Genomic DNA, 27,060 nt, shown 5'->3' with positions numbered 1-27,060 from the left:
TGGCCTCACTCGCATGCTATCGCGAATCACTTCCCGATAGGTCACACATCCTTCCACTACTCCAGCTCAAGCACCCTTAACTCTGGAGTTCTTTCAGGATGTGCTCCGGAAAAGGTAAGTCAACTTTGGTGACATATGTAGCCAAATTAATTCTCTTAAGCCTTTTCACATATCACAATTCGGGATGTTACAATTCACCCCCTCTCAAAGAACGCAACGTCCTCGTTGCGGCCCACGACAGGTTTCAAGACGCCTCTCAGGTCAGAACTGAGATGGCTAATCAGCTCTGATACCACTTTTAACGCCCTGACCGCCCACAGCTAATGGGCCACCCACGCCCGCTCTCTCGGCCCGTAAGCCCATCCCGTTCCAGCGATCGGTCCGTTAATTTTTCTAAAGGCTCGAAATCATTGTTTACTGACCCTGCAATCACCACCCGACATTTTCCCATGCTTCGGCCTCACTCGCATGCTATCGCAAATCACTTCCCGATAGGTCACCCATCCTTCCACTACTCCAGCTCAAGCACGCTTAACTCTGGAGTTCTTTCAGGATGTGCTCCGGAAAAGGTAAGTCAACTTTGGTGACATAGGTAGCCAAATCAATTCTCTTAAGCCTTTTCACATATCACAACTCGGGATGTTACAATTCACCCCCTCTCAAAGAACGCAACGTCCTCGCTGCGGCCCACGACAGGTCTCAAGACGCCTCTCAGGTCAGAAATGAGATGGCCAACCAGCTCTGATACCACTTGTAACGCCCCGACCGCCCACGGCTAATGGGCCACCCACGCCCGCTCTCTCGGCCCGTGGGCCCATCCCGTTCCAGCGATCGGTCCGTTAATTTTTCTAAAGGCTCGAAATCATTGTTTACTGGCCCTGCAATCACCATCCGACCTTTTTCCATGCTTTGGCCTCACTCGCATGCTATCGCGAATCACTTCCCGATAGGTCACCCATCCTTCCACTACTCCAGCTCAAGCACGCTTAACTCTGGAGTTCTTTCAGGATGTGCTCCAGAAAAGGTAAGTCAACTTTGGTGACATATGTAGTCAAATCAATTCTCTTAAGACTTTTCACATATCACAACTCGGGATGTTACAATTCACCCCCTCTCACCCCCTCTCAAAGAACGCAACGTCCTCGTTGCGGCCCACGACAGGTCTCAAGACGCCTCTCAGGTCAGAACTGAGATGGCTAACCAGCTCTGATACCACTTGTAACGCCCCGACCGCCCACAGCTAATGGGCCACCCACGCCCTCGTTGCGGCTCACGACAGGTCTCAAGACGCCTCTTAGGTCAAAACTGAGATGGCTAACCAGCTCTGATACCACTTGTAACGCCCCGACCGCCCACAGCTAATGGGCCACCCACGCCCGCTCTCTCGGCCCGTGGGCCCATCCCGTTCCATCGATCGGTCCGTTAATTTTTCTAAAGGCTCGAAATCATTGTTTACTGACCCTGCAATCACCACCCGACCTTTTCCCTTGCTTTGGCCTCACTCGCATGCTATCGCGAATCACTTCCCGATAGGTCACCCATCCTTCCACTACTCCAGCTCAAGCACGCTTAACTCTGGAGTTCTTTCAGGATGTGCTCCGGTAAAGGTAAGTCAACTTTGGTGACATAGGTAGTCAAATCAATTCTGTTAAGCATTTTCACATATCACAACTCGGGATGTTACAATTATGTGAATAGACGAGTTGTGAATTTGTGAACACGCAAGCAGTGGACATAAGTTTGTGAATTTGTCGTTTGTGGATAGACAAATACTGAAAGAATGAGTTATAAACCTTCTGAGATTTTTGACAATGCTTCAGCTTCATCAGTTGCACGAGCTTTTAAGTTGATTCTCTCTTGATTTCAGTGTATAAATCTCTTGTTTCATTTGCTCTTGACTGTTTTGTCTGAGTCCCTGCACTCTCATCTTCCTCTCTATCTTCAACCGAGACCACAACTTCTAGAGCTTTAGTTCATGTTCTCTTTTAAAAAGCTGCAGAGTTGTTGAATCCTTCTTAGATGAACACGTTTAGAGATTTTGAGCTTTTATACGAACTCATGACCTGAATGTTTCTATTAGATGAATCCAAAGAAGTCCAATGACAAATCCCCGTCGGATAGTGTATTAAAGATTCTTGACAAGGGATTAGAACGTGTTGGATCCTAATTGCTTATAAGCCTTTGAAAACTCCAGCAATTTCTGTAATATACATAATTAGAACAAAGCAACACAATATCTGTTTAAAATATCAACTCTCGGGGTTTACTTACAAAAGGTCTAGAGTTTGTGAACTTGGGTCTCTTCTCCTCTGTTTTCATTGAGTGAAAACATATCCTAAAAGCAATTCTTTCAAATAACATTTTTTAATTTTTTGTCACAAAAATAATAACTTTAAAAAAATAAATTGATCAAAATAACTCATTTTTATTTTAAAATTTTAATATTTTTTTTATTTTTTATTTTTTAATTTGAACCTTATTCCTAAAACTCCACTCTTTATCTCTAAAACTCCACTCATTGAGTGAAAACATATTTTTTTTACATTTTTACCCTTTAATAAAACTTATTTAGGTCATTTTTTCATTGGAGACTATTTTTGTGACGAAAACTTTAAAAAAATATCCTAAGTGTTATGAAAGTCAGACATTTCCAACGCCGAAAATGTTGAAATAATTAAAGATGTGGGTCCCACTGTCACTATTTGCACAGTAATTTTTCTTCTATAAATACGGAGTTTTCGATCATTTGTAAAAACACGATTACACCATCCCTTCTCCTTTAATAACATATCCTCTCTTCTTATCAGTGTTATCTTCTTCGTACGGGTATAAAATTTTGCCCTTATTTAAATTCCTGCGATATAATAAAATTTCAGTTCTTTTATAACACGTTATCAGCACGATCACTCTGCGATTCGGTAAAATTTATTTGTATCATTTATACCCTGTTATAATGGTCGGTATACCGCCTCTACTATTTTTATATCATGTTATAATGGCCGGAATACCGCCTATATTATTTACTAGTAATTTAATTTATTTATTGGTCGGCAGAGCCGCCTCATATTCTGTTTATTATTTATTGTTCGGCCGAGCCGCCTCATATTCTGTTTATTATTTATTGGTCGGCTGAGCCGCCTTATATTCTGTTTATTATTAATTGATCGGCCGAGCCGCCGTATAATTTATTTATTACTCTGCATTGATCGGCTGAGCCGTCGCATGATTTGTTGTCATAACATAAATATTTTATTGTCATATTTTTTTTACTTTTATGAAATTTTATAGATTTGATTGACCGTTTAATACGATATTTTCAGACTAATTTTTGGTGCACTCGATTTAACCCCAACGGTCACAAAGAAATTTTTTTCAAAAATTTCCCCTTTCTCCAACGGTTATGAACAGTGTTTTTCACCTATAAATACAACTCATTTTCACTCCATTTCATCATCCAAAACATTTCATGTTCTCTCAAAAATTTCAAATCGCTCTCCTCCGATTTTCCATTTCAAGAAAGATGATTCGCGCACTTTTGTTTTTATGTGCCATTTTTATTTGTGTTTCTATTTATGGTTTATTCGTTGGAGAATTTACTCCGAGTGAATTTAAGATGAATATCGGTTTAATTTTCTTTACATCGCTTCTCCTTGTAATTGCTTGTATGATTAATGTAAACGGTTTTTAAATTATGAAGTTCTAATAAAATTATTATTTTGTGTTTTAGAAATACAAATGGCAAACATCGAGAAACTCCAGTTCCCGGCTCTGAAAGTAACCGGCGAAAATTATGTCAGATGGGTCACAAATGTGAAACCTTATCTTGTAATAAAAAAGATAACCGAAGCGATAGAAGTCGGTAACAAATCGCCACCCGAGCATATAGCCGAAGCGATTATCTTCCTGAAGAAGCATTTAGATGAGAATCTAACTCACGACTATGGAGACGTTGAGGACCCAGCCGTACTATGGCAAGCCTTGAAAGATAGGTTCGATAATCAAAAGGAAATCAATCTCCCTCACGCTCTTGAAGAGTGGAAAACCCTGAGGTTTCAGGATTTCCAAAGGGTTAGAGATTACAATTCCACTATCTTGAGGATAGTTGCACAATTAAAATATTGTGGTAACCCTGTCACCGAAGCAGAAATGCTTGACAAGACATATAATACTTTCCACAAAGAACACAACGTCTTATCCCGAATTTACAGAAAATGTGGGTACACCAAATTTTCTGAATTGATGGTAACACTCATGTTGGCTGAAAAGAACGATGAGTTACTAATCAAAAACCATAATTCCCGACCTACGGGAGCCAAGGCATTTCCCGAAGTGAATGCTACGGCGGTAGAATATTCGGGAAGGAGAAACCAGACCAACCGAGGTCGTGGTCGGCGTTTCAACAACAAACGTGGAAAGCCTTACTATCCTAAAAGTATTAGATCTAACAAATGGGTTAGATCTGAACAACCTCCTAAAGGCAAAGAAACCGAAGAGGATACCACAAAGAAAAGTGAGACTGTATGTTACAGATGTGGATGTAAGGGACATTGGTCCCGTACCTGTCGTACTCCCCCACATTTGTGCAAGTTATATCAAGAGTCCATAAAAGGAAAGGCTAAAGAGGTGAACCTCACAGAAAATGTTGAAGGGACTTCATACCTTGAATCCTCCGACTTCGCTAATGAGCTGGACTAGATTACTCCTGAAGAGAATCGAAATGCCTATGATAAGAGTATTGAATAGTTTTCAGTATTACCATGTATAATTATTACATTTCTTGTTTTAAACAAATAATGATGTTTTAACATCACCTTAATGTATAATTATTGTGTTTTTCCTTATATGAATGAATTTTATGTTTCCTTTTATATTTATGACAATTTCAGAAATGGATCAGAATGGTAATGAAGCAAAATCCAAGAAACGGATTCGTGAAATATGCATACCAGATAGTGGAACAACGCACACTATTCTGAGACAAAAGAGATATTTCTCTGATATAAAACCAACAAGAATTGTCGTCAATACAATATCAGGTCCTGCAGACGTGATTGAAGGAACTGGTAAAGCAAACTTTACTTTACCGAATGGAACAAAATTTTCCATAAATAATGCTCTATATTCTCCAAGTTCTAAAAGGAATTTGTTGAGTTTTAAAGACATATATCTTCACGGATATGATACTCAGTCTGCAACTGAGGATGGAAAGAAATACATGTATGTAACTTCTGAGAAATGTGGCAGAAAACACATATTGGAAAAGTTTCCAGAGCTTCCTTCGGGGTTACATCATACTTATATCGATGAGATCGAATCAAATCTTGTAGTAGAACGGAACCCAGAAGAGTTCACGTTATGGCATGATCGCCTTGGCCACCCAGGAACTACAATGATGCGTAAAATCATAGAAAGTTCACATGGTCATCCACTGAAAATCCAGGAGATTTCTCAAGGGAATAAAATGACATGTGTTGCATGTTCTCTAGGAAAATTGATCGTAAGGCCATCGCCAACCAAAATCGATAAAGAATCACCAAAGTTCCTTGAAAGAATTCAAGGCGATATATGTGGACCTATACACCCACCTTGTGGACCATTCCACTATTTTATGGTATTAATTGACGCATCCAGTAGATGGTCACACGTTTGTCTATTATCATCTCGAAATGTGGCATTTGCGAGATTTCTAACTCAGATAATCAAACTGCGAGCACAGTTTCCTGATTATACTATTAAAAGAGTTAGACTAGACAACGCTGGTGAATTCACATCCCAAGCATTCAATGACTATTGTATGGTAATGGGAATTGAAGTTGAACATTCGGTTGCTCATGTTCATACGCAAAATGGTTTGGCTGAATCTTTAATTAAGCGTCTGCAATTGATTGCAAGACCATTGATCATGAGATCAAAACTTCCAACCTCTGTATGGGGACATGCCATTTTGCATGCAGAAGCACTCATTCGGATCAGACCGAGTGCATACCATAAGTATTCCCCACTACAGTTAGCGTTTGGTCGAGAACCAAACATTTCCCACTTTAGAATCTTTGGTTGTGCGGTATATGTGCCTGTAGCACCACCACAACGTACAAAGATGGGACCACAAAGAAGATTGGGAATATATGTTGGTTTTGATTCCCCATCAATTATAAGATACCTAGAACCACAGACTGGTGACGTCTTTACAGCACGTTTTGCTGATTGTCATTTTGACGAAAATGTATTCCCAGTTCTAGGGGGAGAAAACAAAAATGTTGGAAGTGATATAAAATGGAGTGTACCATCATTGTTATATCTTGATCCTCCTACTAAAGAGTCAGAACTAGAAGTTCGACGAATTATGCATTTACAGAGTATAGCTAACCAGCTACCTGATGCATTTGTAGATACCAAGACGGTAACTAAATCTCATATACCAGCTGCAAATGCTCCTGCTCGTATCAAAATGCCAAATGAACAAGAAAAGGAGGATGACACACGAGAGCCAAAAACACGCCTGAAGCGTGGTAGACCTGTTGGTTCTAAGGATAAGAATCCTAGGAAACAGAAGAAAGCTGAAATATATGATGCACCCAAAATAGCAGAAAATATTTTGGAAGAAATAAATGATAAGGATTCTGATGAATCAGAGCATCATGAATCAGAGCATCATGAATCGAAAGATAATCATGAGATTTCTATTAATTACATCCATAATAAAAGGATATGGAATAGAAATAAACAAAATGACCTTGATGATGCTTTCTCATATATTGTGTCAAGTGAAATAAATGAAGAAATCGATGATCCAGAACCAAAATCTGTCTATGAATGTCAAAAGAGACATGATTGGGAACAATGGAAAAATGCAATACAAGCTGAACTTGATTCGCTTAATAAACGAAAAGTATTTGGATCTATTGTGCTCACACCTGCAGATGTGAGACCAGTTGGGTACAAATGGGTTTTCGTTCGAAAGCGAAATGAGAAAAATGAGATTACGAGATACAAAGCTCGTCTAGTGGCTCAAGGTTTTTCTCAAAGACCTGGAATCGATTATGAAGAAACGTATTCTCCAGTTATGGATGCCATTACATTTAGATTCTTGATGAGTCTAGCAGCTGATAAAAATCTAGAGATGCGTCTCATGGATGTTGTTACAGCTTATCTATATGGATCATTAGATACTGATATCTACATGAAAGTTCCTGATGGATTTAAAATGCCAGAAGCATTAAGTTCCAAACCTAAAGATGTATGTGCAATAAAATTGCAAAGATCATTATATGGGTTAAAGCAATCTGGACGTATGTGGTATAATCGTCTCAGTGATCATTTAACAAAAGAAGGATATGTGAATGATCCTATATGCCCATGTGTTTTCATCAAGAAAACAATATCCGGATTTGTAATAATCGCGGTATATGTTGATGATCTTAACATCATCGGAACTCAAAAGGAAATACAAAAGGCATCAGACTATCTCAAAGGAGAATTTGAGATGAAAGATCTTGGACAGACACAGTATTGTCTTGGCCTACAAATAGAACATTCACAAAATGGTATATTTGTGCATCAATCCACATACACTAAAAGAGTGTTGAAACGATTTAACATGGATAAATCAACTCCTCTTAGCACCCCGATGGTCGTTAGGTCACTTAATATTGAAAGTGATCCATTTAGACCACCTGAGGAGAAAGAAGAGATACTTGGTCCAGAAGTACCATATCTAAGTGCAATTGGAGCGCTGATGTACCTTGCAAATTGTACACGGCCTGATATATCATTTGCTGTGAATCTTTTGGCAAGATTCAGCTCATCTCCAACTCGAAGACATTGGAATGGGATTAAACATGTTTTTCGTTACCTCCAAGGGACCATTGATTTGGGCTTATTTTATCCTAAAAGTTCAAAAGGTCAAATGGTTGGTTTTGCAGATGCAGGATATCTTTCAGATCCACACAAAGCCCGATCGCAAACAGGATACGTTTTTACGATCGGAGGCACTGCTATATCTTGGCGTTCCCAGAAACAAACGCTCGTGGCTACTTCTTCAAATCATGCTGAGATCATTGCACTCCATGAAGCAAGTAGAGAATGTGTATGGCTGAGATCAATGAGCCGACACATCTGTTCAAGCAGCGGGATTGGCGAAAATACGGAGCCAACTATTCTATATGAAGATAACGCGGCATGTGTTGCTCAAACGAAGGAAGGATATATCAAAAGCGATAGAACGAAGCATATTCATCCGAAGTTCTTCTCATACACTCAAGAGCTCGTGAAAAAGAAAGAGATTGAAGTAAGATATGTCCAATCATGCGACAATGCAGCTGACCTCTTCACAAAATCACTTCCGACTTCGATATTCAGAAAACATGTTCGTAACATTGGAATGCGTCATCAGAAGGATCTATGACTGCTCATTCGAGGGGGAGCTTACGTAGTTGTACTCTTTTTACCTTACTATGGTTTTTCCCATTGGGTTTTCCTAGAAAGGTTTTTAACGAGGCAACAAAGACGTTAAGCGAGAGCGGAGAGTGACACCGGTCCCCGAGGGGGAGTGTTATGAAAGTCAGACATTTCCAACACCGAAAATGTTGAAATAATTAAAGATGTGGGTCCCACTGTCACTATTTGCACAGTAATTTTTCTTCTATAAATACGGAGTTTTCGATCATTTGTAAAAACACGATTACACCATCCCTTCTCCTTTAATAACACATCCTCTCTTCTTATCAGTGTTATCTTCTTCGTACGGGTATAAAATTTTGCCCTTATTTAAATTCCTGCGATATAATAAAATTTCAGTTCTTTTATAACACTAAGGAATTTCTTTATCCTAAATCCAATCAACTAAACAAAGATAACATGGTATCCTAAATCCAATCAACTATATTCTTCGGTATACAGAGGAGGGCCGATTATATTAATAGTCTCTTATATAACATTTCGAAATCGTGAGGAAGGGTTTATAATATTCAACAAACAAAAGCTTTACATCATCCGTAAAATCTCTAATAGACACATCACAAAACATAATCACAAACTCACTGTGTAAGAGAAGAAGACGAAGAAGAAGAATCTGGAGGTTTTTGAAAGCCTGAAACAGAATCCAAAACATAATCACAAAGCAGAATCACAAACCAAGAAGAAGAATCTGGAGGTTTTTGTGTTTTGGGTTTAATTCTGAAGAAGAAGAAGAATCTAGGGATTTTGTATCAGAGTTACGGATAATTCAGAGACAAGGAACTGGCCACCAGGAAAAGGAAAGTTCAACAAGTGTCGTTCCAAGTCAACACAAAGAAAGAAGATATGATGGATATGCCGGAAGGAATGTCATTTCAAGAAACAGTGTTATAAATGGCTAGAAAGGAACAAGCGAAATGTTCAAATTCAACACAAATCGGAGTCATCAATGGTAAGAGATGATGCACATGATCTAGTTAGGTTAATAGCTTCAGTGGTCAACATGTCACTGGAGCAGAATGACAAAGAGGAATGAGTGCTAGACACGGGTTGCTCATTCCACATGACTTCTCGAAGAGATGTGTTTATTCAGTTCCAGAAACGGCGTTCAGGTAAGGTCAAAATGGAAAATAACAATCATACTGAGAACAAAGGGATTGTTTCAGTTAGTTCAGAAATCCAGATGGTACGACCTTTGTTTTGAACGAGGTAAGGTATATGCCTGAGATAGCTAGGAAATTGGAACTCTGGAGGGAAAAGGTTGTGAGTTTAAATGTTCAGGTGGCCATATCAAAATGGTAAAAGGCTGCACATTCATATTAAAGGGATACGTGAAGCGTGATATAGTATGGAATTTACCAGTTTTAGCTATTGTATTAGTCTTTTTTAGAGTCATTATGTTATGTGTGGAGTCTATTCTGAGCTTTTTCAGATCTAGACATGTTTTAGAGAATGTGAAGATTATGGAGCATTTTGGAGTTTATGGATAAGGAAACTCATAGTTGTTCAACAAATCAAAATCAGAGCAAAGATTTAGAAGAAGTGTCGATCAACATTGCAACCTTGGTGTTGCTCGACACCAATGCAAGTAGACGGGCCCGACTTGTTTCAAGACCAACTCAAGCCGAGAAGATCCACATATTACTAGAATGTTATTTTATACCTAATATTTATAGTGTTTGCCATTGTTTTAGGCAATACACACCATCACCAACAACTACATACCATCACAAACCACCTTACACCATATTTACTTAGGGCTTTAATTAGTAGCTTTTGGAGAGAAGATCAAGAACTCTTTCAGAGATTTTGTACTGGAACTCCAATTTTTTTACTTTATTCTTTTTATGTATTCTATTCAGACTATTTTTATACTTTGCTTGATAATGTCTGAGTAGTTATCTTTGTTATATTCAGTGTTTATTAGGGTTTAGATGAATTATCGATAACATAGAATTGTAAGGGTGAATTATTAAGATTCTTCAACATAATTGATCTTTTTGATTGTGTTCTATAGTAGCTGACTAAAACCCTGAATTTAGAATATTGATAACTGCGAAAGTAGGACGTTAATGCTTGTTTAAGGAAGTATTGATCGACACTCACTCTTTATTCACATGCGAGAGCTGGAACAAAGACTTAGTCATCTGATTAAATACCAAAATCCACAATAGTTGGTTACCAAACAGCCTATTTGTATTTTGATGTTAGTTCTGATTTTAAAATTTTTATTTTTATTAAAATGGTATTTTGATTTTAGACATTTATTTCATCAATAACATTGGTGCTTTGGTTTTATCTTTACTGTGTCTTTATCATTTTTTTTTTGTCACTGACTGTGTCTTTATCATAGTAGCATAATTGACAGTGTTACGAGTAGAGCCTTACCGTTTTAGTAAGGTGATACACATCTCGATCGACATTGCTCGCCAATGCGCTTGGAAAAAGTTGAACGTATTTACACCATAGCTCGCAACAAGCCATTTAAAACCCAGTTAACTAATGGTTTTCTTTTTTACTTCTTTTCAAATTCTTCACTGAATTTAATAGAGCAGACATTACAGCAAAGCTAATTTATATCCACGAGCAATAATGGGCAAAAATTTACTAAGATAAAAAAAAAAAAGACAGAAAGAAGGGCCCTAAGGCTACTCTAGAACTTTGGTACTTTAAAGCGGAAAAAATTCTCTCGTTTAGAATCCCGAGGTAGGGCAAGTGGCTGGGAAGTGTTTTCCCCTTTGGCATCGTAACCGTCCGTTTGGAAAAATATCTTTCTTTATCCAATCTAAGTCGTTCAACTTAGGGTTCTACAGTGGAGAAAAGTGGAGAAAATCTGTGTTTCAATCCAAAGGTGAAATCGAAGAAGAAGTGGGTGAATCTACAATCTAGCAAGCGGAGATCGAGCTGGTAGTGGAAGTGTGTTCTGAAAGCAGAAGTTTGAAGAAAGAAGATGACAGGAGTGTTAGATAAAGCTTTGTTGGATTTGTCTTTGGAGGAAGATGATGAGCCGTATGTGATGCCTGACAGACCGGAGTATTATGCAACGGATCGTAATTCTATGAGCCTCATCGGAAGGCTCCTAAACCCCCAGTGCCAAAAAATGTCAGATCTGATACTGGATATGCCTCGCAAATGGCAACTGTACGATAGGGTTAAAGGTGTGGCGCTGTCAAAGGATAGGTTTCAATTCATATTCAAATATGAAAGAGATCTGCTCGATGTGCTCAACAGGGGTCCGCACACTAGCAACATGTGGTCGATTGTTCTGGAGCGATGGGTGGAGAAACCACCGGAAGACTACCTTCAGTACTTTTATGTATGGGTCCAGATGAGAAATGTTCCTGTGAATCACTATACTCCTGGGGCTATTCATGATCTTGGAAGGTTTGCGGGAGAGGTTGTTGATGTGCCTTTTGACCCCGAGAAGGTGCAAACCAAAGATCATGTTCGAGTTAAAGTGAAGTTTGACGTCTCTAGGCCACTTAGGAGAGCGAAGAAAGTCACAACACCAGTGGGAGAGGACGTCAACATCCTATATGATTATGAGAGGATCCAAAAGAGGTGTTACACTTGCCAGAGGTTAACACATGAGCAATCAAAGTGCCCTATTGAGAGGGCTGTGAAACACCAAGACATTGGGGCTTCTCAGCAAAAGAAGCAAGTTATCCTACCGAGCCTCGATACCAATGATCCGCTTTTCGGTCTAGTTCCTCCTAAACTCTTGGGTGCTGACCCCCTCACTGGCAGACCTAAAATTGCTGAGGAAGTGCTTGAAGATATGCGAATCTACATCACAACAGCGAATGGCCCAGAGAAGCTGGCGAGGGAAGAAAGAGTTAAAAGTTCGCTGCGTGATTTACAAGATGATGTGTTGGGTCAAAAGGCGTTCCTAAGCTTACAACCTTTGCCAGTTGTTTCTGATGACCTCGACAAAGGGAAAGGGATTGTTTTCGACTTCTCAGCTAAATCTGATAAAATACCACCAGGAGAGAAGCTAATGGCTGGAGCGATTTCGGCGGGCAACAGAGTGTTACAGTCAGGCAAGATCCTTAGCCAACCTGTGAGACTGGAAGGGTGTGCGGATTCTGCTCGACCTGCGTCCTTACAGGAAAGTTCAACGGGTTATAGCATTGGTTTTCATGAAACCACTGCTTCCAGGACTTCCCTCAAAAGGACTTACAAGAGAAGAAGACCTGGTACGTTTACAAGAAAAGCTAATGGGAAAGGTCTGGCGAAGCAATCAGCCACACCAGGGAAGAAAGTAGGAGAAGGTGTGATGTCTGAGACAAAGAGGAAAGCTAATGACGATGTCGAGCCATCTCAAAGCTCTGCAAGGTTTAAGAAACCATTGGTGGTCCCAAATGAGGGACCGTCCAACATCTAATGGTGTTCTTGAGCTGGAATTGCCAGGGCTTGGGCCGTGCACAAGACTTGGTGATTCCGAGACTGCGGGAAATGAGACGAGAACATTTACCAGATATTATTTTTTTTATGGAGACAAAACAAGGTAGAGATGAGCTGGTGGATCTTCAGGTACTGTTGGGGTACGATAGGATTATGACTGTGAATCCTATTGATTACAGTGGAGGGTTGGCGTTACTCTGGAAGAATTCTGTAAATATTTCGTTTAAGCATGTAGATAAGCACTTGGTTGATCTCGAGGTTCAGATGGGAGGTGAAACTTTCTTCATGTCGTGCATATATGGAGAACCTGTCAGGAAGAATAGACCAAGATTATGGGAGAGGCTTTCTCGCATAGGAGCACACCGTAAGGAAGCCTGGTGCATGATAGGAGATTTCAACGAAATAAGGAACAATGATGAAAAGCTTGGCGGGCCTAGGCGGAGTGACAAGTCCCTTGAACCCTTCAATGATATGTTATCAGTGTGCGAGATGGCGGAATTGCAAGCGTCTGGAAACAACTTGACATAGGGAGGTTTGAGATGCCTTAAATGGATCCAGAGCAGGCTTGATAGGTGCTTTGGAAACAAACAATGGTACAGAACCTTTCCGGCATCAAATCAGAGTTTTCTAGACATGAGAGGGTCGGATCACAGACCGGTGCTGGTCAAGTTGTTGGAATCTACGGAATCCTACAGAGGAAGCTTCAAATTTGATAGTAGATTTCTGAACAAGCCTGGAGTCAAGGAAGAAATTAAGAAGGCGTGGCTGACTAATCATAAGTTTTTTGGATCATCGGTATCAGACAAACTCAAGCAATGCCGCAAGTCCTTGAGTAGATGGAAGAAGAATTTCAACCTTAACTCCAGGGATAAACTGGTGCAGATTCAAATAGCCCTGGAAGCGGAACAATCATCTAGTTTCCCGTCTGGAGTAAGAGTGAACTACCTGAAAACTGAGTTGATCAAGTCATACAGAGAGGAAGAAAAGTATTGGAAGCAGAGGAACAAGGACAAATGGGCCACTAAAGGTGATCTCAATACCAGATATTATCATTCTTCGGTCAAAGCGAACAGAAATAGGAAGAGAATTGATAAGCTGATGGATGAGAAAGGACAGCTACAATTTTCTGAAGCTGCGAAGGCGCAGGTTGCTACAGACTACTTCAATAAATTGTTCAAGGCAGGAGAGGTTGGGAATTATGATCAGCTCTTTGAAGGTTTTACTGCGAAGGTCTCAGTGACTATGAATGATTTGTTGACAAGGGATGTAACTAACGAGGAGGTCACAGACGCGGTGTTTTCTATCAATCTAGCAAGTGCACCGGGGCCAGACGGAATGTCAGGTTTGTTCTTCCAAAAATATTGGAGAAATGTTGGAGGCCAGGTAACAGAAGAAGTGAAGAATTTCTTCCTACATGGGGTGTTCCCCAAGGAATGGAACTACACTCATCTGTGCCTTCTGCCTAAGATAACTGACCCAATTCTGATGACTGATCTCCGTCCAATCAGCTTGTGCTCGGTCCTGTACAAGATGATATCGAAGATAATGGTGAACAGGCTTAAACCTATGCTCCCGGACTTAGTATCTGCAACTCAGTCAGCGTTTGTCGAAGAACGGCTTATCACTGATAACATTCTCATTGCTCATGAGATAGTGCATGCGCTGAGAACCAATGATAATTTTTCTAAAGATTTCATGGCTATCAAATCCGATATGTCCAAGGCCTACGATCGGGTTGAGTGGAATTATTTGAAGGTGCTGTTGAGGGCTTTAGGTTTTGCTGAGGTATGGATAGAGAGGGTTATGTTCTGCGTGTCATCGGTCACTTTCTCCACACTGATTAATAATCAAGCTTTTGGGTGCATCCAACCAGAGAGAGGGCTCAGGCAGGGTGACCCGATGTCTCCATTCCTCCTTATTTTGGGTACAGAGGGCTTGATTCACATGTTGAACACAGCAGCTAGGAATGATAAGATTCAGGGCATCAGATTTGATGAAGAAGGTCTGATGATTCATCACATGTTATTCGCCGATGACAGCTTGCTAATCTGTAGAGCGAATCAGGACCAAGCTGCAGAGTTGATGAGAATCCTTAAGGTGTATGAGAAAGCGACTGGTCAACAAGTGAGTATAGCTAAGTCCGCCATTACTTTTGGATCCAAGGTGCACGAGAATGTTAGAAATGTGATCAAAAGAGTTACAGGAATCCAGAAGGAAGGGGGTTCAGGTTCCTACCTAGGATTGCTTGAATGCTTTAGTGGGTCCAAGACGGAAATGCTGGCGTACATCTACGACAGGCTAAAGGATAGGCTATCGGGTTGGTTCATGAAACAGTTGTCGCTAGGAGGGAAGGAAATTCTAATCAAGGCAGTCGCCATGGCTATGCCGATCTATGCCATGTCCTGTTTCAAATTAACTAAGATCGACGTCCTGTGAAAACTTGACAAGAGCAATGGCAGATTTCTGGTGGAATTCCTTAGAGCACAAGAGGAAGTTGCACTGGTTGAGTTGGTCGAAATTATCTCTGGCAAAGGAGCAAGGGGGATTGGGCTTTAAGGACATCCAAAGCTTCAATCAATCGTTACTGGCCAAACAGGCGTGGAGGATCCTCAACGAGCCGGAATCTCTTTTTGCCAAAGTGTTCAAGAGCCGCTACTTTCCCTCCAGTGAGTTCTTAGCTGCCTCAAACGGGCCTAGACCCTCCTATGCTTGGCGGAGCATTCAGTTTGGCAAGGAATTACTTGTTATGGGAATCAAAAAGAAGATTGGCAATGGTAAGACAGTGTCTGTGTGGGTTGATGCTTGGATTGAAGGTGAAATGATGAGGAGACCTTTAATGAAAAACATTTGTGTCGACCTTTTGCTCTGCGTGGATAAGTTGATTGACGAGGAAAATAGATGCTGGAATTTAAATATCCTTCACGATCTGTTCTTTGAGGAAGACGTCGCAAGGATAATGACAATGAAACCTGTCTTTGAGGGAGATGATTTCTGGGTGTGGCAGCATAACAAGCATGGTAGTTACTCAGTTAAATCGGGGTATTGGCTAAAAAACAGAATGGCGAGGGAGGAAGAGATCAGAGAAGCCGAAGCTCTGCCCTCTCTAAATGAGTTGAAGATTGCGGCCTGGAAACTCAAGACTCCTCCTAAGATTAAAACTTTTCTATGGAGAGCCTTGAGCAATGCGATTTCTGTTGGTGAACTGCTTGTGAAGAGGGGCATCAGGTTGGACCCGTGTTGTCAAGCCTGCGGGTTCCAAGGAGAGTCAATCAATCACATCCTCTTCACATGTCATGTTGCGCGCCAAGTTTGGGCGCCAAGTTTGGGCTTTGGCGAATGTTCCTTCTCCCCCTGGTGGCTTTGATTTGACTTCTCACTACGCCAACATTCATCACCTATTCTCAATGGGGTTTAACAAATCAATCCCAAGCAAGGTACGTAATGCGCTGCCATGGATCACTTGGTTTCTTTGGAAGAACAGGAACAATCTGATGTTTGAAGGAAAACAAGCGGGGTTGTTTGAGCTGGTAGAAAAAAGTTTTGTGGAGTCGGAAATGTGGAGTTTAGCGCAAGTGGAGGAGCAAAAGGAGGATGCACAAGAACGAGGTGATGGCACGGCTTGCCAGAAAAGATGGGTTCCTCCTCCGAAGGGTTGGTTCAAATGTAACATTGGCGTCGATTGGATGAAAGGCATTCGTTTGGCTGGAGGAGCTTGGGTCTTAAGGGATGAGAAAGGCAAGGTGACTCTTCATGGGAGAGATTGGTAGCCTTCATGATGCAAAACTGCAAGTCTTGGTTTGGTCAGTGGAAAGTATTGTATCTCATCACCAAAACAAGGTGATATTTGCTTTAGACGATGGCGACATAACTCAAATGGTTCTTTGACCTAACGTCTGGCCTAACTTTAAAGGAGAGATAGGGCTTATTCTAGGTAAATTGTGTGGTCTTGAATGGTGGAGATTGGTGAAGGAAGATAGAGCAAACAACAGAAGAGTTCTCCTCATTGCTAAAGGGGTAACCAAAGGAGGACAGACACATTCGTATGTGGCAGCAGGACCCTCTGCTTAGGTGCTTGGGTAGATTTTTTTGGAGGTATTTTTTGGATGGGGTATAGTAACTGACTTGTGGAGCAATTTTTCTAGGGGAGATTGTTGTATTCCCATAGGTAGTTTCTGCCATTGTTGGCATTACGTAACTAACTATTATGTAATGTGAAACCTTGAAGTAACGTCAAATATATTTTAACAGATGACAAAAAAAAAAAGGGCCCTAAGGCTAATAATATATATATACACCACAAACTGGAGGATGCAAAAAGTGGGTTCGGAGAAAACTTGTGTACACAACTTAACCTCTCTACAGCGACTGTTTCTACCCTTTACCAAAAAAGAAAAAACTCTTTCTACTCTTCCAAACCAAAAGAAAAGGATTAACTACAACGATGCATGATTTTATTAGGTTAGGATTTGGAAGAATATATAGTTGGGCCCATCAGATACCTCCACTGTTGAAATTGAGGCCAAAAGACGAGCACGAATCATCCAAACGTTCTCACACCATCAAACGAGCCATTTCTAAATTAGCAAACTGCATCTGCAAAGTTAAGCATACACTTGTCTCAGTTAGTTTCTCTTACTCAACCAATGAATATTTTAAGCATTGTAGTGAATGCAAGATTTACCATTAGATATTAGATCAGTTGGAACCTGTACACTGTAGGTTAAGCAAACGTAACCCTCGCAGGATCTCAACTGCTTGAGCTTCTAGGTTCATCTCTCATTCCACCTTGGTGTCAGGAGGCCTGTGAGTTGACTTTTCATGGATTGCTTCTAATTCCAGCGTCTTAAGATAAGGCTGCTGCTTCTGCTGTTCAGAAGGAATATGTTTTTGATTTTGAACAAGCAATTGTTCTGATAACTGTGGCGTCCTTTGAACTAAAGGTGGAGATTGTCGTAGCTGTTCCTGTTGTCTTTCTGTTACAGCCTTGTCGCCATGATCCGAAATGCCTAAGTCTTTCGCCATATCTGTTACTGGGTCTCTCCCAGATGAATTTGTAATAGAACTGCTTAGTTTAGAAACACTTTTCTTCTCCGAGGAGTCGCACGATGGTAAGTCCAATTCTTTCGGAGAACTGACAGCAGTAGAACCAACTGTAACCGTGGGTATCGAACTAATACTTGCCTGAGGCTCAACCTTTGTAACACCAATACTAGCTGTTTGGGTGGTATTGATGACAGACTGTGGGTTGCGAGGGGGCTGCTTCGATAAGTCGTGACTTTGATGAACGGTTCTATGAGATGTTAGTAGCGGCTGATTGCCCTGCTTTTGGTGTAGCAGCAAATTTTGATGGTTGGGTTGTGCAACTGCTGGTGTAACAACTGCTGGAGGATCCAGTGGTTTAGACTCTGTATATGTGTTCACTGCAGTCACTAGGTTGGATGGCTGACTCGGCACAGCTTTAACTGTCGCCTCTACTTTTTCAGTACCCAGTACACCAGGGGACATAGTAGAACCATTTAAGTGTGAGGGATCAACAGAGATACTCTGATGCATGATGTTTCCTCCTTTCAAAGGTTTATTTTGCTGCTGGCCAAGAGTTGGTTGCCGTTGGTGTGGATGTTGTTTTCCAGTTTGCTGCTGGGGTTGTCGCTGCCGCTGTTTTCCAGCTTGATTGTTTACTTTTGAAGCACCAGACTGAGGATTCCTACCCAGACCATGAACCGGTAACTGCGGTTTTAGAGGTTGCTGATGTCCAATTGCTGTCATATTTGACGACGGAGGTATCGATAATGGCTGAGACGAAGCAAGTGGTTGCGATTGAGGACTGCTTTGCGGAGAAGATACAGGAGTAACTTGAGGTCGTGATGAAAGTGCATGTGGCGGCATAGCACCGGCTGCTGGAAACTGTTGCTGCTGCTGCAAATATCGCTGAGCCATTTGTCTTTGACGATTAGCAGCTAACGCTTGCTGCTGTGTCCCAGCTGCACGATTAGGACTCTGGAGATGATGATTAAGTGAGTTGCCAAGAACATGCGGCTGTTGCGACAGCTGATGCTGCTGGGAAAGATGGCCTGGATAGGCCTGAACTGAGGGAATTGTTTGATTGGTAAATCCAGAACTCAAAGCCGGAATCCCCAGACCATTCCCTTTGCCAGCCTGCATCCGAAACTCATGCAAATCAGATGAATTGTTCACAAACTGGCTCAAAATTGCAATTGGTCAGTGATATTAGACAAAATTATAAGGAGAAAGATGTTTACCCGCATCATATGCTGCATGGCTCCACGGGGCCTTAACGTAGAGTTTCCTACAGATTTAATATTTCCAGTATTTGAAATTCCTCCCATCCCAGAGGAAAGCATGCTGCCAGTGTTTGGCACTGCCAATGGGCTTACCCCAGGCCTTGACAGCGGTGAGCTCCTCTGGGTTCCATTTACACTAATAGCATTTCCACCAGGTGGGCGAGGCCCAGGATCAGGTCCTGAGACAGCTGCTGGAATTGATAAAGAAGGCTGCTGCCGGTTTCTACCGGATGACGTCGGGTTATGTTGTTGGATTCGGTGTTGTTCCTCTGGTGGCAACGATCCTCTAGCAATATTGAATCTATCATCCCAGAAAGAAAAAAAAAAGTCAATCATTTGACGTTGAAACAACCTGTGATTTAAGCTGAGATGCAGAACTGTATACAGACAAGGAAAATGAAAAATACCTTGCTGACGCACTGGTTGGGCTAGATGTGGTTGACAAGTTATTGCTAGAAGGATTTGCTTCAGATGCAGGAACCACTGGTAACACCGGCAGCATTGAAAGACCTGAATTTTCAAGTGAAAATACATCTTCACCTGACGTTGATGTATCACAGAGATCAAGGGGCCTTCATCCGGGGAGAAGCGATATATTAGAAAAGTGGAAGATTTAGTAATCAGGAAATACATAAATCTTAAGAAACACCAAAACTTACGTGAGAACACTTCCATTCAGATTATTTGGAAATACATGAGAAAGAGCCATAACTTGAGAATTGTGAACTGGTACTATCTGCTTAGGATCCCGACAATCATTCTTGAAGATAGATGAAGCAACACCAAACATACAGAAGCAGCAAGAAGAAACAGAATCAGGACCATTAGGGTTTTAATATTCAAACTCTTATACATCGTCCTAAATATTGTAGCAATCCTAATATTTCATCTATGAAATGATAGATGCAGACTGTTATGTCAAATAAAAGTGACGCTAGATGCCTTCTTCAGCATAAATTCTGTCAATGAAGAAAAAGCAAGTGCAACATATGCCTATTGCAAACAACATGAGCCAGATGTCCAAAATCGACAGCCAAAACAAGTAAGCAGCTCCATACAATACTAACAAACAGAATTTGGTGTGCTATAGACCAAAATAGCACTAGTGACACTCTCGGAAACAATAATTTCTACATAATTCCGAATTTCTAACTCCATATTTGCATACAGGAGGAGCTACGATTGTAGTCAGAATATGGTTGAATAACAAGCATAAAAACAAGTTTTCTAAGAAAAAGGTAACCATTGGATGAACGGACCTGTATGAATCTTTGATGAAATTTCTTCCCAATCGAACAAATCGTCTCAAAATGGGACTTCAGTGTATCTTCTTCCACCGGCCCTTGCAAGCGTTGAAACAACTGTCTCGCACTTCCCTGAGTATAACAAACCATTCCAGGGAAACCACAGGTTAAACTAAACAAATTGGAAGCTTTAATTCAATGTCACAGGTAAATTGAAAACCTTTGGGATGCCAGGTAAAGTGGATGGATAAGCCTGAGAATTTCCTGAGTCTTCAGCACTATCAGCCCCATCACCACCAGTTTTGTCCAGTAGAATCCTATGCCGCTCCTTGCAATCACTTGGATGACGATATATACGCTGTATAGTTAATGTAAAAAAAGGCACTCAAACAACTTTTCCAGCACAATGGATAAGTGAAAAAAAAAAGCATTTACCAGCCCAATGTCATCATGTTTTTTATGTCAAAAACCCAATGTCATTTTACATTGTAACATCTTAAGAAATTTCAGAACAAGCACACTCTTACCTTAATTTTAAGAGTGCTTTTCAAAGCATCAGTAATGAGCTCCCAGTTAGGGCCCATGTCATGCACCAGGACAACAAGCGCCTACATAGTGGAAAACAATATTTCAGATATGCAAAATGCAACCTACAATCTTTATATGTTCAACAGAGATAAAAAAATATAAACCTGGTCCTCAAACAGTGTCCATGGATTTTCAGATCCATGTTGACCAGAAGAAATCTGCATAAACAAAGTTTCTAATTTCAAGACGTATCTTAGAATAAAACAAGATTGTAAAGGAGTGAGAAAATAATCGGAGCATCTACCTTTAAGCCTTTTAATTTTTTGCCCCTGTCCCGGCCCCCAATGAACTTAAGAAATTTGTTGGGGTTGGACATATTGCTCATCTGAGAAGCTGCCGGAGAAGGAATAGTACTACGAAAATTATTCTGCAGTGATTGTTTGGCAGTCTTTTGCTTCTTATGTGGACCATACAGACCTTACAAAAATACAGCTAAAAATGTCATCGAGATCTCAAAAGAAGCATTCTGACTAAAAGAGAGATACATGCCATCATAATATTGTAACCAAGTCATCCCAGAAGCTGTAGAACTAAATCCATATGAAGAACTTTCACTTTAGAGTTTAATGATGATAAAACTGAACAATTTAAACAATAGTGTGCAACAGTTCCTAAAGTATTGAAACTCTAGCTACCAGGTGAAGCTTAGGCTTCCCCCAGTTAGACCTGAAGGCTAAAGAACAAACTCAAGCAGTCATGCAACAAGAAGTTAAAAGCGGATAATTGATTGATACCATTCATATTGAATTCATTCTGCGGTCTCTTCTTCCGGTGCTCCTGCCAAAATAAGAGCTCATTAGATTCTTTCTAGTAGATCTATTACAATTACCTACTTAATAACATAATGCTTCCAATTTCAAGTAAGATTACTGTCAATATCTACGACTTACTATGATTAAAGGAAACAAAAACGAGAAGACAAGTGTTAAAAGTCAAAGTCAATGAGGAGATTACTCTCAAAGGTTTCAAACAGCCCCAACATATATCACATTTATCATTTCAATAAAAAACTGACACTGTTAAAAACTTTTGTGGCGCTTTACTTAGCCATTTGTTGACATTAGCTTTCAAGATCTTTTACCAGAAATATTACCTGTTCACCATGGACCATTGAATCACGATGCCAGGATTGCTCATATGCAGAGCCCTGTGAAAATGAAAAATAAAAATGATCATATAATGCTAGAATTAATAAAATATATTCTATGAAAATCAAGCCAGATATATGTCGAAACATATTGTAAAGCAGATGAACCTTATTCTTAGGTTTGTCTGATGTTTCAGCCATGTCATAAGGTAACTGCTTCTCAAAATTACGACTAGATTCAACTTCTGTGCCTTTTTGAACGGCAGATCCACCATTCAAACTACTTTGCTCATCCTGAAAAGAACTAGTGTCTCCACTAGTGTCCCCACTCACAATCCTATGCCTGGAGGCAGTGCGATTTCGCTTCATTAAAACTGAACCAACATTAAGATTACTGGCAGGCCTTTTGTCCATCAATGGGTTGGAGCGACCAGTATAGCTACCGTGTGGCAAATCAGCCCCATGGTCATATGACCGGGCAGAATGATACTTCATCGAGTTCTTTCTTTTCTTGTGGGTTAAATTATTTGATTTCCTATATCTAAGAGCTCCAGGCATATAATAGCTACTCGTTTCTTCGTCATCCTCATCATAACCATTGTATCCTGTATCTATAGTTGAAAAAATTATCAGCATTCGTTTAACCAGAATGTGGAGCTCAACAAAATATATTGGGCATACCTTCTGCCGGATCATACGCTGATGTCTCAACCTCCTCCTGTATGCTACTTCCGGATTTCTGATACGGATAATGTTGTTAGATATCTTCAGAAATTCAAACATACATATATATATATGCTACACCCAAGAAAGGCCCTGACCAGAGCTCCTAGCACTAAATACTCTCACATACCTCACACAAGACAAGATGAGATTCAATGGACCCTCGATAGGCCTCCATTGCACCAGATGGAACTGAATAAAATAAGCTTTCCTGTACATGAAAAAGATCAGTTACAACGTTATAGAGAGTTATCCACAAAGCTAGTATTCAATCGAAAGGCTGCAGAAAAAACAAATGACTAATTTCATACTTCTGTAAGCTGATCATCCCAAGATGTCTCCGCTATGCCAGGGTCACACATATGCTCAGGTGTCGACGGTGCTGCTGCTTGCAGATGGGGGGTAGACGACTTCATAAACTTCAAAAATCTGCGTGCATATTCTCTGACACCAGAAGCTGAACGTTTGTCGCCACTATCAGACTTCAATTCCTTCACTGTCTCCTGCATATGATCCAAAAAGGAATCATCGGCAGTGTAATAAAAGAGAAACAAAATCAGAGCAAGCTCTTAGGCTTCAAGATGGAAGACTATGCAAAGAAAATCAGAGTAATCCAATGTTGCAGACTGAGGCGAAATACAAAGAATGTGTGTGTGTGTGTGTGTGCGCGCGCGCGCCAAAGGAAAAGAAAAACCATAAGACAGATATGTGAGGCAGTCGTATACCGTATTAGTTCCCAAGCTTGTCTCCTCTTGCTCCCTAAGGACCTCCACAGAATTCCAGAACTGCAAGACATCATTAGCCAAGGTTGAAGCTAAGCTTTTCAGATTTCTGTGCTGAATTCGATCCTCAAATTTCAGCTGAGAGGTAAAAGTAGCTCGATGGCAAATCTGCATGGCAGCAGTCATCTTCCAAAGACGCTCCTAAAATTCAAGAAGTAAAAGTGAGTTCAACAGAAATGCAATATCTCTACGTAGTCATAAATGTTCCAGTAATAACCAGCATGGCAGTCCATAAAAAGCATAATTTTCATTTGATTTGATAAAATCAGATAAGAAAGATCAAGTACACCACACCTGCGCAAAATCATTTGCCAGCCATGTCATTTCTTCAAGGACAAAGTCCCATTGAGATCTCGTACGAACCTCCACTGGTAAGGTGCCCAAAGATAATTCAACAATCCTCTGTCTTTTTTCCTGTTAGTGTAGCATGTAAGACATACAAGACAATGGACAAAAAAAGTAACTAGAACTTCTTCCGAAGCTTGGCGGGTTGAGATCACCAAGCCAAGTTGAAAAAGAGAACCTTTATATTTCGTGCCTCCTCAAGGATAGAGTCCTCCATCAAAGTATTCGCCTTTCTTGAGCTATCGTCTAAGCTATGCTGTTCTTCTAGTGCTGTACTGCCAGGGTCCGGCAATATGTTTTTCCTAACTCTGCAAGGATTGGTTTCTATAGCTGCCTGAGACGTTATAGGCCACAAAGAGCTGTCGGAAGCGTCAGCTAACCCACTAGTAACTTTAATATCATTTTGCGGAATGTCCAAATCATCTTGTTGTTTGCTCTTAGTTTCAGACCATTTACTTTCATTATGCGGCTCCACTGTACTTGTATGATCTTGATTTTCAACTTTGAGCGATTTTAATTGGCTTCGATACCCAGACTTTTGCTCACTAATAATGATGGTAGATTCACCAGCCTCGTCTCTTTTTGTATTCACCATTTCGCAAACTGTGGGATCCAGTATCTCGTCTACTCTTGAAGCATTCTGCATAGGCATACTGTTGGAGTCAGATTTGTCCACTCTACGGAGATCTACTTTAGTATGTACATCTACTTCAACGTCGTTAGCATGAGAGGACTCTCGATCTAACCGTTTTGCCTCTACAGCTGCGCTATCTTTTGAGCATTCTTTTTCTCCTCTGGGATCCTTAAGGCCATTCAACTGGCTAGAGTTAGTTTCCTGGCAACCAGTCATCACAGCACTGAGAGAATCCATTACTGTACTAGAAGAGACAGCATGTGCTTTCACTCCAGTAAGACCAGTCTCTCCATAAGCGATATTTACCTTCTCTTCAACTGGACTGTTTTCTGTGGCAGCAGTGCTTTCTCGTACAACCATTTCATCATCTTCTGTTTTAAACAAGTTTCCTGGGACTACATCCTTTAAAAGGGTATTACCATTGGAAGTAGCAGAGGTTGGACAAGTTACTTGCCTAGTCTTATGATTGCCTGGTTCGGAATCAGAACCCTTTACATCCAAAGACTCTTTGCGAAGTGAGAGAGACGTTGCAAGACCACCACGACTCTGAAGTAACTCAGTAGAGCTTGCCCGTGCTGGATCACGATTTATCTTAGATCGGTTTCGACGAGCATATGGGCGAAAAATGGCAGAATCTTCAGTTTCCTTTTTATCCCGGGAATGATTAACTTTGGAAGACCGTTGCGATTCAGAAGTTCTGCTCCTCTTATTAGGATATTGTGAATTTTTGTCTCCTTCAAGTGACTTATTATCAGAATCAAAGAGCAAGAGATTATCAGCTGTATTGGGTTCAGAAACTCCAGGTCTACCGCTACTCTCCACGGAATCACCAGGTGGTGATGCAGTCCGGAGAAGGCTATCCTTGACTCCCCTGTACGTGAAAATAGCAAAGAATCATGAGTTGATCCATGAAATCACAAAGAAAAAAAAAAACAAGAAACAAAAATACCTCTTTACTGCTTGCTTATCTGTGAGCGAAGTAGATTGGACGCTTTGAGAAGTAGCATAACCAAACTTGAAATCCAAAGGATTGCCACCCTATACAAGAGAGAATAATAAGACGCCAAAAAAGAAAAAGAAAAAAAGTATGGCATACATTCTCCAGAAACACCAGTTCTCTCCTCCTTTCCTCGCGGACATGGTACTCCAGCCTGTTGAAACAATTGATTTTCGTTACTCAATAGAAACTAAATAGCAGCAAAAGAAAACACATTGCAATATACCTTAGGTCCGCTTGAGCCTTCTGAATGGCTGCTGCTCCAGTGTCGCTAAGTCCTCCTCCTTCCATGGGATCAACCTCGGCATTTACTACAGGATATCCTGAAAACACTTGCATTCATCACGACTTTAGTAAGTGCTAATGCAAAGAAGCTACGTTGAGACACGAAGAGCTAGAAATACAAGTAGCTGCCAGTAGTTAACTTGACGAGTTTTCAGCATTCTAATCAAACAGCAGACGTACGAGAAAATCTCAAAAATTAGGGAATTGAGCAAAGAGTCACCTGAGATTGGACGTTTGAAAACGCAAACGCAAGAAATTAGGGCACGAAAATTAAAATTTCTCCTAGGGCTGCTGCAATCGCGACTTTCTCCTGTCGAAACAGTTTCGAATCGAAGACGAAAACGAAAACGAAATTTGTTCAGACAAAGGATTTCATCACGTCGAATTGCAAAATTTTCCTTTCAATTTCCGTTTCCCTCTCGCAGATAATTTTTTGTTCTCGCTCCTTCTCTTTTCTCTTCGATGCAACTATGCGCATCACGCTCGCTCTGAGTACTGGGCCTTGCGTCCTCTTTTGGGCCCTTTGTTTGCTCTTTTTCGAACATACAACAACAGCTACTTGGCGAAACTCTGTCCCTCACGAAGTCACGATCTACTTCTTTGGAAATTATTTCCACATTAAATTAAAATTAACCAGAGTGTAATTGCTTCAATAACTCAAACCGGAATTGTTTTTTTAGTGAAAATAGTAGGAAACTGGATAACTATCTATTATTATCTGAGAAATGATTTTTTCACATTTGAGTTCTTATGTTAAAAATTATAGCAGTTAATATTGTTTATATCTTTAATGAATAAAATATATATATTAGTCAAAAACATAAAAACGAATTTAAATTATTTTGATTAGATAAGTGATTAAAATTAATAATAATAAGAAATATCCAAAATCTAAAAATATTTTTAAAATAATAATTTTTATATATATTGTGTTTTTCAATTCATAACATGTGTCACGCTCAGAATAGAGTATTTAATAGAAGAAAATTATATTTTATATAATAAGATAATAAATATAGTATACATACGAATGAAAAATAATTATAATACGTAAGATTTTTTAAATGAAAATATAAATAATAATTTATTATTATAGTCTTTTAATTAGTAATGGATGTATTTTTAATAAATAATTATAAAATATTTATGTTCGCAAGTGCAAACCAAACACCTAGTTACATTTGTAATTGGCAAAGTGAATAAGTTTACGTTTTA

The 27,060-nt window shown here is 40.2% G+C and overlaps 2 protein-coding genes across 4 annotated transcripts; one reads left to right on the top strand and one right to left on the bottom strand.

Moving 5' to 3' along the window:
- Nucleotides 1-11,404: 11,404 nt before the first annotated feature.
- LOC106436196 lies at nucleotides 11,405-12,838 on the top strand. The gene has a single exon (XM_013877153.1). It carries the CDS (start codon nucleotides 11,405-11,407, stop codon nucleotides 12,836-12,838), a length of 1,434 nt encoding a protein of 477 aa, XP_013732607.1.
- Nucleotides 12,839-17,083: 4,245 nt separating this feature from the next.
- Nucleotides 17,084-26,333, bottom strand: LOC106436197 (chromatin modification-related protein EAF1 B). Of its 3 annotated transcripts, none has more exons than XM_013877155.3 (23): nucleotides 26,066-26,333; nucleotides 25,787-25,883; nucleotides 25,660-25,714; nucleotides 25,513-25,601; nucleotides 24,108-25,434; nucleotides 23,879-23,998; nucleotides 23,528-23,725; nucleotides 23,114-23,305; nucleotides 22,933-23,013; nucleotides 22,761-22,818; nucleotides 22,248-22,690; nucleotides 22,086-22,139; nucleotides 21,727-21,769; nucleotides 21,237-21,409; nucleotides 21,097-21,150; nucleotides 20,932-21,012; nucleotides 20,625-20,762; nucleotides 20,420-20,536; nucleotides 19,820-19,920; nucleotides 19,568-19,732; nucleotides 19,119-19,461; nucleotides 17,540-19,014; nucleotides 17,084-17,451 (listed from the first exon to the last, which is right to left on the bottom strand). In XM_013877155.3, the coding sequence occupies exons 2-22, from the start codon at nucleotides 25,849-25,851 to the stop codon at nucleotides 17,635-17,637; spliced, it is 5,277 nt and encodes a 1,758-aa protein (XP_013732609.1). In that variant the 5' UTR covers nucleotides 25,852-25,883; nucleotides 26,066-26,333; the 3' UTR covers nucleotides 17,084-17,451; nucleotides 17,540-17,634. The 3 variants fall into 3 exon arrangements, with proteins under 3 accessions (XP_013732609.1, XP_013732611.1, XP_048610681.1); XM_013877157.3 differs by having other exon boundaries at nucleotides 25,787-25,892; nucleotides 26,066-26,325; XM_048754724.1 differs by lacking the exon at nucleotides 26,066-26,333 and having other exon boundaries at nucleotides 25,787-25,899.
- Between the last annotated feature and the right edge of the window lie 727 nt (nucleotides 26,334-27,060).

This window comes from Brassica napus, chromosome C4 (assembly GCF_020379485.1).
Source record: "Brassica napus cultivar Da-Ae chromosome C4, Da-Ae, whole genome shotgun sequence".
Lineage (NCBI taxonomy): Eukaryota > Viridiplantae > Streptophyta > Magnoliopsida > Brassicales > Brassicaceae > Brassica > Brassica napus.
The sequence above is the reverse complement of the archived record's forward strand: the minus strand, read 5'-3'. Positions and strand labels throughout refer to the sequence as shown.

Coding starts and splice junctions, on each gene's coding strand:
- LOC106436196 (XM_013877153.1), top strand. CDS start 11,405: ATGACAGGAGTGTTAGATAAAGCTTTGTTGGATTTGTCTTTGGAGGAA.
- LOC106436197 (XM_048754724.1), bottom strand. CDS start 25,899: ATGCAAGTGTTTTCAGGATATCCTGTAGTAAATGCCGAGGTTGATCCC. Junction 25,715..25,786: donor AAGGCTCAAGCGGACCTAAG/GTATATTGCAAT, acceptor TTGTTTCAACAG/GCTGGAGTACCATGTCCGCG. Junction 19,462..19,567: donor CCAACCAGTGCGTCAGCAAG/GTATTTTTCATT, acceptor CTGGGATGATAG/ATTCAATATTGCTAGAGGAT.